This window comes from Pseudophryne corroboree, chromosome 2 (assembly GCF_028390025.1).
Source record: "Pseudophryne corroboree isolate aPseCor3 chromosome 2, aPseCor3.hap2, whole genome shotgun sequence".
In the NCBI taxonomy this organism is placed as follows: Eukaryota; Metazoa; Chordata; class Amphibia; order Anura; family Myobatrachidae; genus Pseudophryne; species Pseudophryne corroboree.
The window spans coordinates 900,323,445-900,336,613 of NC_086445.1; the positions used below are offsets into that span (position 1 = coordinate 900,323,445).

A 13,169-nucleotide genomic window follows, 5' to 3' on the forward strand; every position below is an offset into this window, starting at 1 on the left:
CACAGGGAATGCTCTAAACGAAGACAGGACCCACTAGCCCTTTGGGGAGACAGAGGGAGAGTCTGCCAGCACACACCAAAAAGCGCTATATATGACAGGGATAGCCTTATAATAAGTGCTCCCTTATAGCTGCTTTATATATATCAAGATATTGCCATTAAATTTGCCCCCCCTCTCTGTTTTACCCTGTTTCTGTAGTGCAGTGCAGGGGAGAGACCTGGGAGCCGTCCTGACCAGCGGAGCTGTGAGAGGAAATGGCGCCGTGTGCTGAGGAGATAGGCCCCGCCCCTTTTTCGGCGGGCTCGTCTCCCGCTATTTTGTGAATACAGGCAGGGGTTAAATATCTCCATATAGCCTCTGGGGGATATATGTGAGGTATTTTTAGCCTTTATATAGGTTTACATTTGCCTCCCAGGGCGCCCCCCCCCAGCGCCCTGCACCCTCAGTGACTGCGTGTGAAGTGTGCTGAGAGGAAAATGGCGCACAGCTGCAGTGCTGTGCGCTACCTTTAGAAGACTGCAGGAGTCTTCAGCCGCCGATTCTGGACCTCTTCTTACTTCAGCATCTGCAAGGGGGCCGGCGGCGCGGCTCCGGTGACCATCCAGGCTGTACCTGTGATCGTCCCTCTGGAGCTGATGTCCAGTAGCCAAGAAGCCAATCCATCCTGCACGCAGGTGAGTTCACTTCTTCTCCCCTCTGTCCCTCGTTGCAGTGATCCTGTTGCCAGCAGGAATCACTGTAAAATAAAAAACCTAAGCTAAACTTTCTCTAAGCAGCTCTTTATGAGAGCCACCTAGAATTGCACCCTTCTCGGCCGGGCACAAAATCTAACTGGAGTCTGGAGGAGGGTCATAGGGGGAGGAGCCAGTGCACACCACCTGATCTGGAAAAGCTTTACTTTTTGTGCCCTGTCTCCTGCGGAGCCGCTATTCCCCATGGTCCTTTCAGGAACCCCAGCATCCACTAGGACGATAGAGAAAAAAGACTTTTAGATATACACCTATACAATGAACTGTAATCCCCCTTCCCCAGACTTTTTTTTTTTTAAACATTAGATTTTTATTGATTACAAAGTATACAGAAAGTAATCATACAGACCTCCATAACACCACATGGCATCAACAACAACAAAAAAACATTACACAATGTATCAGATCAGCAGCCGTATACATAAAATTTCAAAATACACAGAAAACACTCAACAGGAATAAAAGAGGGGGGGATGTAAGACACAACAAACAGACACAATAGGGTAAAAGAGCAAACGATATAGAACACACCGCACTTGTATGTGCCCGTGCACAGGGACCCAGTTAACATATAATATCACATTCTGAAAGGCAGGCATCCCTTTATCTCTATTCCACACAGTAGTTATCCTCAAACACAGTGGTGCTCAACCTCAACCCGCAAGCTCTCCCAACAGGTCATGGTTTTAGGATTTCTGCCTATGGAAGCAGGTGGCATAATTGCTGACCCAGCAAAATAGATTATCGCACCTGTGCATGATTAGAGAAAACCACAAAATATGACCTGTTGGGGTACATGAGGACTGGAGTAGAGAACCACTACAATAAGATCTACCTTACAGGCAGATCAGATAGATATCAAATGGCCAGAAAATGAGACAACTGCAAAAATGTTAATACCTATTAAAAATAAAAAATAAAAAAAAATAAAAACCACTACATTGAGTATTTATCCTATTCCTAAAATATTTTCCCTTTATTCAAAATTGAAATCGTTTTTTCTTTTTGTAATACAATGATTTTTGGGATCACATCGTGAAAGATTATAATTCACATCTTCAATCTTGGTGTTAATGATATACTAGACTCCCAACTTCCAGCACATGCCCTAGTGCTGTAATCTGATCGGTGAACATCATACAGAGAGAACTTCATTATCTGTGGAGGACACAGAGCAACAGAGAGAGAAGTCCCCTTATCTCTCTGTGACCTAGGAACCAAACAAGCTATATTATTACACTGATTCATGTACTGATATAGCAGATACAGCAAACACAAATGGGGCCAAATAACGCACCTGGTGTAGGAGTATTTGTTGTTGCTTCTGTTATACAGGAGTTTGACCACAGGCTGATGGAAAGACAAATAAAAGGATAGGTTATCCTGCTGCTAGATAGCTACCTTCCACTGAGAAAGTATATGTACCCACAAACAGAAATAAGGGGCCCATTTAGCAAAGTATATTTGGCTGCAAATATAAAGTATCTCATGACTGTATGTAGGTGGGACCACAGCAGGTATCTCTGATAACTGCTGTGATCCCTACATTGCCGCCCGCAGCCACATCTCCCATTGGTTTCTATTAGGGATATGATGCTGCCAAAATTTACCAATATCTGGAATGCAAAGTATTCCCAATATTGGTCCCCGAGGCTACCGCCACCTGAAGATGCTACTCACCACACTTGTGGCTGGGCAGAGGGTTCTCCTGGAACCCACCACCCACCCAGAAGTGGATACCGTGCATCGCGGTCTGTATGACCACGCATGGGCAGAACCCCCTTTCGGAGCCCCGGTCACTGCATGTGTTGGATGATGCATCCAGATGATAGGATCGCATGTTGCAATGCGATCCTGGGCGGTAAGATGCTACCCAGAACGCATTCAATATGCAATCCATAAAAATGTTCCCTATGTGCTTACAGGGAACCAGCCTAAACTATTAGGGGCACGTGTATTTCTGCATCATAATTGTGCGTCTCTCTCGTGCAAAATGTGTCACTTGGAACTTGTACCAGTGTTTTCAGCCACAGGTATCTGACACATGTTCTGAGAGGTGGATCATGGCAGCTGGAGTACAGTAATAATGTGGAGGTGCACTAATAATGTGAAGGTGCACGTAAACATAGCATGTAAAAATTCAGTTACAAGCTGATTGGCTGGCTTTTTATCTTTCCTTCTCTGAGGTTTGATACATCTCCCCCACATTGTGGCATCATATTAATGTGGAAACACCTGCACAGTGCTGTCACGTCACTTATTTTACCTCACACACCTATAGGGCTGCGCAGTAAAAGGAGCCTCCACACATCACAGATAATTGAATTGCTCTGAAAGTGTGCACAGACACATAATTACACATTCTTATATACAATTCTACCTTAGCCTCAAAGGGTTATTTTAATTATAAGTCCCCTGATGATTACATCTACTGTAGCTGTGATGTGTAGGGTGAACAAACATTCATGCCTAGTGTCTAATCTGTTGATAAGATGCATTCTCATAATATTGGATCAGCCAGCAAAATGGCTTCTATTACAAAGTGCTGGCTGCAGATATACTTTAAGACAGGCACAACCTAGAACCGGCGATAGCGCCGCGCAACGCTATGGATATACAGACGCTGCGCATCTCTATCACTATTTGCATACACACGGAGAGATCCGTGCTTAATTTCTATGCAATCTAGTCAGATTGCTTAGAAATAAAATAAGACTGGCAGCAATTTGCTCAGAAACGATCAGCTGAAACCGATCTGCCTTACCTGCCTCACACTTGGAACGCTAACATTAAAAAATACAATTAAAACGTCGGATAAAAGAATTGTGTAGTGATGAGAAATGATCTTATACTGTGTTTATAAACTTAGCATTTCAGCAGTCAGGCTAGTTACAGGTTTCGCCGTAATGTGAGTCTCTACGTGGCTTTTTACCAAATATTCTAATCCTGCTTTTATTGAAAAGCTTGGCAGGAGGCATCTGTATGAATGCGACGGATTTACAATTAAATGACTGGGTACGAGGAAATTCATTTCCATTCATAAAACATTGTTGGATATATTATTCAACCAATATTACACGGCTTAATACATAAAATGTCCAAGTGAAAGATGACAGAAAGAGGAAATAGGAAAAGAATGTTTATCTTAGCTGGCTACACATGCTGTTCACTGGAGATCTCTGTCACTTTCCCTGATATCTCAGAATCTGCAGCCCCAGAAAGTCATCATCTACACACAGGGAAGGCAGCCATTTTGTAGGCTTAACCAACAGATCGTGAGATTGCAACTTTTTTTGCTCGACTTCAGTTACATAGGTTTGTCATGACCTACTAGTGGTACCCAGTGAGCTGATCATCAGACTAGGGGGGTAATTCCAAGTTGAACGCAGCAGGATTTTTGATAGCAATTGGGCAAAACCATGTGCACTGCAGGGGAGGCAGATATAACATGTGCAGAGAGAGTTAGATTTGATGGGTTATTTTATTTCTGTGCAGGGTAAATATTGGCTGCTTTATTTTTACACTGCAAATTAGATTGCAGATTGAACACACCCCACCCAAATCTAACTCTCTCTGGACATGTTATATCTGCCTCACCTGCAGTGCACATGGTTTTGCCCAATTGCTAACAAAAATCCTGCTGCGATCAACTTGGAATTACCCCCTAGGTTTGTGAATAATGTTTTATTCCACAAAATGGCTGCCTAATCTGTAAATGGTAGGGACACTTCAATATGGAAAATCATTTTGACTAGATAAACCTAAAACACAATGGGGTATATGCAATTGCGGTCGAATTCCCGAAATTGTCGAATTTCGGGTCATTTTCGACCAAAAAAAAAATTCGCCTATGCAATTCAGTGCTTTCCGACCAAAAAACGGACTTTCAAAATTCGACTTTTTGAAATTCTAATTTTTGCAAATTCGACTTTTCTGCAATGATACAAGTGCTGCAATTCGACCAAAGCATATTCAATTCAAGTTTGGAAATTCGACAGCAGTGCTTTTAGACAGCAAATTCGTCATTTTCAATCCGCCACACTTTGGAGGGTGAAAACAATAAAAAAAAAATGAAACATGTTTTTTTTGGTGTTTTTTTTTTTAGGAATAGCATATCTATTTATATTAGAAGGGATTAGGTACTTTTTTTTTTTTTTTGGGAGGCACAAATATTATTTATATATTTTTTTAAATATTTTTTTATTTTTTTTATTTTTTTATTGCTGGAACGGTAAAATCCTTAAAAAAAATGGCGTGGGGTCCCCCTTCCAAAGCATAACCAGCCTCGGGCTCTTCGAGCTGGTCCTGGTTCTAAAAATGCGGGGGAAAAATTGACAGGGGATCCCCCGTATTTTTAAAACCAGCACCGGGCTCTGCGCCTGGTGCTGGTGCCAAAAATACGGGGGACAAAAAGAGTAGGGGTCCCCCGTATTTTTAACACCAGCATCGGGCTCCACTAGCTGGACAGATAATGCCACAGCCGGGGGTCACTTTTATGCCGTGCCCTGCGGCCGTGGCATTAAATATCGAACTAGTCACCCCTGGCCGGGGTACCCTGGGGGAGTGGGGACCCCTTCAATCAAGGGGTCCCCCCCCCCAGCCACCCAAGGGCCAGGGGTGAAGCCCGAGGCTGTCCCCCCCCATCCAATGGGCTGCGGATGGGGGAATTGATAGCCTTTTGTGATAATGAAAAGAATATTGTTTTTTCCAGCAGTACTACAAGTCCCAGCAAGCCTCCCTCGCAAGCTGGTACTTGGAGAACCACAAGTACCAGCATGCGGGAGAAAAACGGGCCCGCTGGTACCTGTAGTACTACTGGAAAAAAAATACCCAAATAAAAACAGGACACACACACCGTCGACAGTAAAACTTTATTTCATACGTCGACACACACATACTTACCTATGTTCACACGCCGACATCGGTCCTCTTCTCCATGTAGAATCCAGGGGTACCTGAAAATAAAAGATCAATATACTCACCTCAACCAGGGTCCAGAGATAAATCCATGAACTTGTAGAAAAAAACAAACCGCAAATACCCGACCAAACGGACTGAAAGGGGTCCCATGCTGACACATGAGACCCCTTACCCCGAATGCAGAGAGACCTGTCAGTGACAGCTGTCACTGAAAAGTCTCTAAAGCCAATCAGGAAGCGCAACTTCGTTGCGCTCATCTGATTGGCTCTGCGCGTCTGAGCAGACAGCGCATCGCACAGCCCCGTCCATTATATTCAATGGTGGGAACTTAGCGGCTAGCGGTGAGGTCACCCGCCGGTCAGCGGCTGACCGCGGGTTAACCCCACCGCTACCCGCAAAGTTCCCACCATTGAAACTAATGGAGCGGCTTTGCGATGCGCTGTCACAGCACAGACAGCGCACAGCCAATCAGGTGAGCGCCACGGAAGTAGCGCTTCCTGATTGGCTGAAGGGACTTCAGTGACAGGAGTCACGTGATGTCCCGGGATTCGGGAGAAAGGGGTCTGATGTGAAAGCATGGGACCCCTTTCTTAGTCCGGTGGATCGGTGTTCGTTTTTTTTTTTTGCCAAGTACGTGGATTATCTCTGGACCTGGATTTACCTCTGGACGCTGGAAGGTGAGTATAATTTTTTCACAGGTACCTCGGATCGTCGGAGACCGTGGCAGTCGGCGTGTCAACATGGGTAAGTATGTGTGTGTCGGAAGTGTGTAATAAAGTTTTACTATCAAGGTGTGTGTGTACTGTTTTTATTTGGGTATTTTTTCCCCCAGTAGTACTACAGGTACCAGCGGGCCCGTTTTTCTCCCGCATGCTGGTACTTGTGGTTCTCCAAGTACCAGCTTGCGGGGGAGGCTTGCTGGGACTTGTAGTACTACTGGAAAAAACAATATCTTTTTATTATCACAAAAGGCTATCAGCCCCCCCATCCGCAGCCCATTGGATGGGGGGGGGGGGGACAGCCTCGGGCTTCACCCCTGGCCCTTGGGTGGCTGGGGGGGGGGGGACCCCTTGATTGTAGGGGTCCCCACTCCCCCAGGGTACCCCGGCCAGGGGTGACTAGTTGGATATTTAATGCCACGGCCGCAGGGCACGGCATAAAAGTGACCCCCGGCTGTGGCATTATCTGTCCAGCTAGTGGAGCCCGATGCTGGTGTTAAAAATACGGGGGACCACTACTCTTTTTGTCCCCCGTATTTTTGGAACCAGCACCAGGCGCAGAGCCCGGTGCTGGTTTTAAAAATACGGGGGATCCCTGCCCAATTTTTCCCCGCATTTTTAGAACCAGGACCAGCTCGAAGAGCCCGAGGCTGGTTATGCTTTGGAGGGGGGACCCCCCATTTTTTTTTCCGGGTTTTTCCCGTTTTTTCCCGTTTTTTCAAATCGCGGCAAAATCCGCCAAATCGGCCGATTTTCGCCCGCGGTTCTGGCGAATCCGTTTTTCATTGAATATGGTGAATTCCGGCAGCCACCTGCCGGAATTCACCTGGCGAATTGAGTCGAATTAAAAAACGGCGAAAAATTGCCGCGATTCGCCGTGAATTGCATATACCCCAATGAGGTAAATGTAATAGGGTGCAAGGAGCTGCAGGAGTTTGTGCAAGAATGCCCATATTTTTAAAGTGGCAATCATTTACAAGGCAAAAGCAGGTTGGTTTTGTCTAGAAAATGATTGTTGCTTTAAAAATACGGGCATTCTTGCAGAAATTACTGCACCTCTGGCTTCTCGCACCCTATTACATTTACCCCAATACCTAATATGTATACATTTACACAGACAACATTCTCCTCAAACATCCTATATGTTTAATTGGCTAGAAAGAACATCATTAACCTAAAGTAATTGCTGGATCATAATAAAAATAGACTGAGAATAACACTTGCTGTATTATTTGGCCTCAAGCCAGCATAAATGAAATTTAACTGCTGACTTTATTGCACAAGTGAAGTGCGCACCTTAGCAGAGGATTCAATCAGCTTCTCTTCTTCTTTTGGAGATGTGATGATTGGGATATTACATACAGCTTCATAGGACTCATTCTTATCCTGAAAGAAAAGTGAAAGGAAAAGATGAGCAGATCTGCAGTATTGTTGGCAATTGTGTATGACCAACAACCTTATGAAGTTCTAGAACAGGGATGGGGACCCTTCGGCCCTCCAGCTGTTATCGAACTACACATACCAGCATGCCTTGCTACAGTTTTACTATTTGGCCATGCTAAAACTGTTGCAGGGCATGCTTGGATGTGTAGTTCAACAACAGCTGGAAAGCCGAAGATTCCCCATCCCTGTTCTAGAAAATAAAAGCAACGGGATAGGTCTGAACAGAGCAGGAGAGCCTGCTGGAAACTGGGGTTTTTACACACGTAGGAAAAATACGAGACTAGACTAGACTTTTGATTACTTACACATCTCTTTCTACGGCTAAATGAACTAATCTTTGCTTTTGTTAATAAAGAAATGGAACCCTGTGTTAACATGAGAAATGATAATAGAAGTAGCATTATATAATCTATTCCCTAATACTGGAAAGCTATTACAACTCAATGAGAAATTCCATGACCATATAAAAGTGCTTTTAAGAGGGTAGCAGTAGATTTACCAACGGACACAATACCGACGGTCATAATCCCAACACCAATTGACCGACAATCAAAATACCGACATTCAGTAGGGCGACATGTTCAAAATGCCGACATGTCAAAATGCAGACATGCATTTTTAAGGAATTTTTGCCCTAAAAAAAGACATTCATAATTTACCATCCCAGTGGACCTGGAGGAGGAATGTGTCCGAAGCATGGTGAGCGCAGCGAACCATGTGAGGGGACGCGGTACACTTATTAGACAGTGACCATATCGACATTGATACAAAACACCCCCCGCCCCCTTCCAGAAAATAAGATTTTACTTACCGGTAAATCTATTTCTCGTAGTCCGTAGTGGATGCTGGGGACTCCGTAAGGACCATGGGGGAATAGATGGGCTCCGCAGGAGATAGGGCACGCTAAGAAAGCTTTGGATTCTGGGTGTGCACTGGCTCCTCCCTCTATGCCCCTCCCCCAGACCTCAGTTAGAGAAACTGTGCCCAGAGGAGATGGACAGTACGAGGAAAGGATTTTTGTAATCTAAGGGCGAGATTCATACCAGCCACACCAATCACACCGTATAACTTGTGATAAACTACCCAGTTAACAGTATGAACAATTAACATAGCCTCGGTTCAAGACCGACCAACTATAATATAACTCTTATTGAAGCAATAACTATATACAAGTATTGCAGAAGAAGTCCGCACTTGGGACGGGCGCCCAGCATCCACTACGGACTACGAGAAATAGATTTACCGGTAAGTAAAATCTTGTTTTCTCTAACGTCCTAGTGGATGCTGGGGACTCCCTAAGGACCATGGGGATTATACCAAAGCTCCCAAACGGGCGGGAGAGTGCGGATGACTCTGCAGCACCGATTGAGCAAACACAAGGTCCTCCTCAGCCAGGGTATCAAACTTATAGAACTTCGCAAAAGTGTTGGAACCTGACCAAGTAGCCGCTCGGCAAAGCTGTAATGCCGAGACCCCTCGGGCAGCCGCCCAAGAAGAGCCCACCTTCTTAGTGGAATGGGCCTTAACCGATTTGGGTAATGGCAATCCTGCCGTAGAATGCGCCTGCTGAATCGTGTTACAGATCCAGCGAGCAATAGTCTGCTTTGAAGCAGGAGCGCCAACCTTGTTGGCCGCATACAGAACAAACAGAGCTTCCGTCTTCCTGATCCTAGCTGTTCTGGTCACATAAATCTTCAAAGCCCTGACCACATCCAGGGACTCGGAATCTTCCAAGTCCCGTGTAGCCACAGGCACGACAATAGGTTGGTTCATATGAAAAGATGAGACCACCTTGGGCAGAAATTGAGGCCGAGTCCTCAACTCTGCCCTATCCACGTGAAAAATTAGGTATGGGCTTTTATATGATAAAGCCGCTAATTCTGAAACACGCCTTGCAGAAGCTAAGGCCAACAACATGACCACTTTCCAAGTGAGGTATTTCAACTCCACTGTTTTGAGTGGTTCAAACCAAGGTGACTTGAGGAAACGTAATACCACTTTAAGATCCCAAGGCGCCTCCGGAGGCACAAAGGGAGGCTGAATATGCAGCACGCCCTTCACAAAAGTCTGTACTTCAGGAAGAGAAGCCAATTCTCTTTGAAAGAAAATAGATAAGGCCGAAATCTGGACCTTTATGGACCCTAATTTTAGGCCCAAATTCACTCCCGTTTGAAGGAAGTGAAGCAAACGGCCCAAATGGAACTCCTCCGTAGGAGCAGCTCTGGCCTCACACCAAGAAACATACGCCATATACGGTGATAATGTTTCGATGTCACATCCTTCCTAGCCTTGATCATGGTAGGAATGACCTCCTCCGGAATCCCTTTTTCCGCTAGGATCCGGCGTTCAACCGCCATGCCGTCAAACGCAACCGCGGTAAGTCTTGGAACAGACAGGGCCCCTGCTGCAGCAGGTCCTGCCTTAGAGGAAGAGGCCATGGATCTTCTGTGAGCAACTCTTGCAGATCCGGATACCAAGTCCTCCTTGGCCATTCTGGAACAATGAGAATTGCTCTGACCCTTCTTAGTCTTATTAATCTCAACACCTTGGGTATGAGAGGCAGAGGAGGAAACACATAGACCGATCTGAACACCCATGGTGTCACCAGAGCGTCTACTGCTACCGCCTGAGGGTCTCTTGACCTGGCGCAATACCTCTTTAGCTTTTTGTTGAGACGGGACGCCATCATGTCTATTTGAGGCAGTTCCCACCGATCCACGATCTGTGTGAAGACTTCTTGATGAAGTCCCCACTCTCCCGGATGCAGGTCGTGCCTGCTGAGGAAGTCCGTCTCCCAGTTGTCCACCCCCGGGATGAACACTGTTGATAGCGCGCTTACATGGCCTTCCGCCCATCGCAGAATCCTGGACGCCTCTGCCATGGCCACTATGCTCCTTGTGCCGCCCTGGCGGTTTACATGAGCCACTGCCGTGACATTGTCCGACTGAATCAGAACCGGTTTGTTCTGAAGCCATTCCTCCGCCTGGCGTAGGGCGTTGTAAATGGCCCTTAACTCCAGGACATTGATGTGGAGACAAGTCTCTAGGCTTGATCAGAGACCTTGGAAATTTCTTCCCAGTGCGACACTCCCCAACCTCGGAGGCTCGCGTCCGTGGTCACCAGGATCCAGTCCTGAATGCCGAACCTGCGACCCTCTAGGAGGTGAGCACTGTGCAGCCACCACAGGAGAGATACCCTGGCCTTGGGAGACAGGGTGATCCGTTTCTGCAAATGTAGATGGGACCCGGACCATTTGTCCAATAGGTCCCATTGGAAGGTCCTCGCATGGAACCTGCCGAAGGGGATGGCCTCGTATGAAGCCTCCATCTTCCCCAGAACTTTTGTGCAATGATCCACAGAAACCTTTTTCGGCTTTAAAAGGTTCCTGACCAGGGCTATGAGCTCCTGAGCCTTCTCCACCGGAAGAAAAACTCTTTTTTGGTCTGTGTCTAGAATCAGGCCCAAAAAGGTCAGACGCGTTGCAGGTACTAGCTGGGATTTCGGTAAATTGAGAATCCAACCGTGCCTCTGCAACGTCTTCACGGACAGAGACACGCTGTCCAGCAACTTCTCCCGAGATCTCGCCTTTATAAGGAGATCGTCCAAGTACGGGATAATTGTGACTCCCCGCTTGCGCAAGAGCACCATCATTTCCGCCATTACCTTGGTGAAAATTCTCGGGGCCGTGGAAAGACCAAACGGCAACGTCTGAAATTGGTAGTGACAATCCTGTACTGCAAATCTCAGAAACACCTGGTGAGGGGGGAAAATCGGAACATGAAGGTACGCATCCTTTATGTCCAGGGACACCATCCAATCCCCTCCCTCCAGGCTGGCGATGACCATTCTGAGCGATTCCATCTTGAACTTGAACCTCTTCAAGTACAGGTTTCGGTACCACAAACAGGGATGAATAATAACCCTCTCCTTGCTTGAGATGAGGAACCTTGATTAGCACCTGTTGAATGTACAATTTGTGAATTGCCGCTAACACTAGCTCCCTCTCTGATGGGGAAGCTGGCAAAGCCGATTTGAAAAACCGGCGAGGGGGCATGGCTTCGAATTCCAGTCTGTATCCCTGGGAAACAATCTCTATTGCCCAGGGATCCACCTGTGATTGAACCCAGACGTGGCTGAAAAGACGAAGACGTGCCCCCACTTGATCTGACCCCCCCCGGAAAGCCCCAGCGTCATGCTGTGGACTTTGCGGAAGCAGGGGAGGACTTCTGCTCCTGGGAACTAGCTGAGTGCAGCCATTTTCCCTTGCCTTTACCTCTGGCAACGAAGGACGATCCACGTACCTTTTTGTTTTTATTGGAACGAAAGGACTGCATTTGATAATGCGGTACCTTCTTAGAATGCTGCGGGGGAGCATAAGGTAAAAAATTCGATTTACCAGCCGTAGCAGTAGAGACTAGGTCCGAGAGGCCTTCTCCAAACAACTCCTCCCCCTTGTACGGCAATGACTCCATATGCCGCTTCGAGTCGGCGTCTCCCGTCCACTGTCGGGTCCACAAGAGCCGCCTAGCAGAAATAGACATAGCGTTTATTCTAGAGCTTAGTAAACAAATGTCTCTCTGAGCATCCCTCATATACAAGGCAGCATCTCTGATATGCTCTATGGTCATTTGAATGGCATCCCTATCTAAGGTGTCAATCTCCGTAGATAACGAGTCTGCCCATGCCACAACAGCACTACAAACCCAGGCCGACGCCATGGCCGGCCTAACTATAGTTCCTGAATGTGTGTAAATGTGCTTCAGGGTGATTTCCTGCTTGCGATCAGCAGGATCCTTGAGGGAAGCTGTGTCCGGAGAAGGCAGTGCCACCTTCTTGGATAAGCGTGTCAGCGCCTTGTCTACTTTAGGCGCAGATTCCCATCGTATCCGATCCTTCTGTGGAAAGGGATACGCCATGAGAATCCTTTTGGGAACCTGTAGTCTCCGATCTGGAGATTCCCAAGCCTTTTCGCATAATTTGCTTAGCTCAAATGAGGACGGAAACGTGACCTCAGGCCTTTTCCCTTTATACATGTGAACCCTCGTGTCAGGGACAGGGGGTTCCTCCGTGATATGAAAAACCTCCTTTATGGCAATAATCATGTACCTAATACCTTTTGCCACCTTCGGCTGTAATTTTGCATCCTCATAGTCGACACTAGAGTCAGTATCTGTGTCGGTATCTGTGTCAGCGACCTGGGATATGGGGCGCTTTTGAGACCCTGAAGGTCCGGGCTCCCCAGGGACAGGCACGGGCTGGCTACCTGACTGATCCCTAGCTTCAGCCTTGTCTAATCTTTTATGCAGCAGATTTACATTTGCATTCAAGACATTTAGCA

General features: G+C 46.6%; 1 protein-coding gene across 3 annotated transcripts in view; it reads right to left on the reverse strand.

The window, feature by feature from the left end:
• TNFAIP1 (TNF alpha induced protein 1) overlaps positions 1 to 13,169 on the reverse strand; it is a 91,017-nt gene that overhangs the window by 15,059 nt on the left and 62,789 nt on the right. For 2 of the 3 annotated variants that reach the window (XM_063956038.1, XM_063956037.1), the window contains exons 4-6: positions 7,685 to 7,774; positions 2,047 to 2,099; positions 1,804 to 1,959 (exon numbers count right to left, since the gene is read on the reverse strand). In XM_063956038.1, the coding sequence (XP_063812108.1) occupies positions 1,804 to 1,959; positions 2,047 to 2,099; positions 7,685 to 7,774 (299 nt within the window). The remainder of the gene's footprint in view (positions 1 to 1,803; positions 1,960 to 2,046; positions 2,100 to 7,684; positions 7,775 to 13,169) is intronic. The other variant, XM_063956039.1, reaches the window with a different exon arrangement.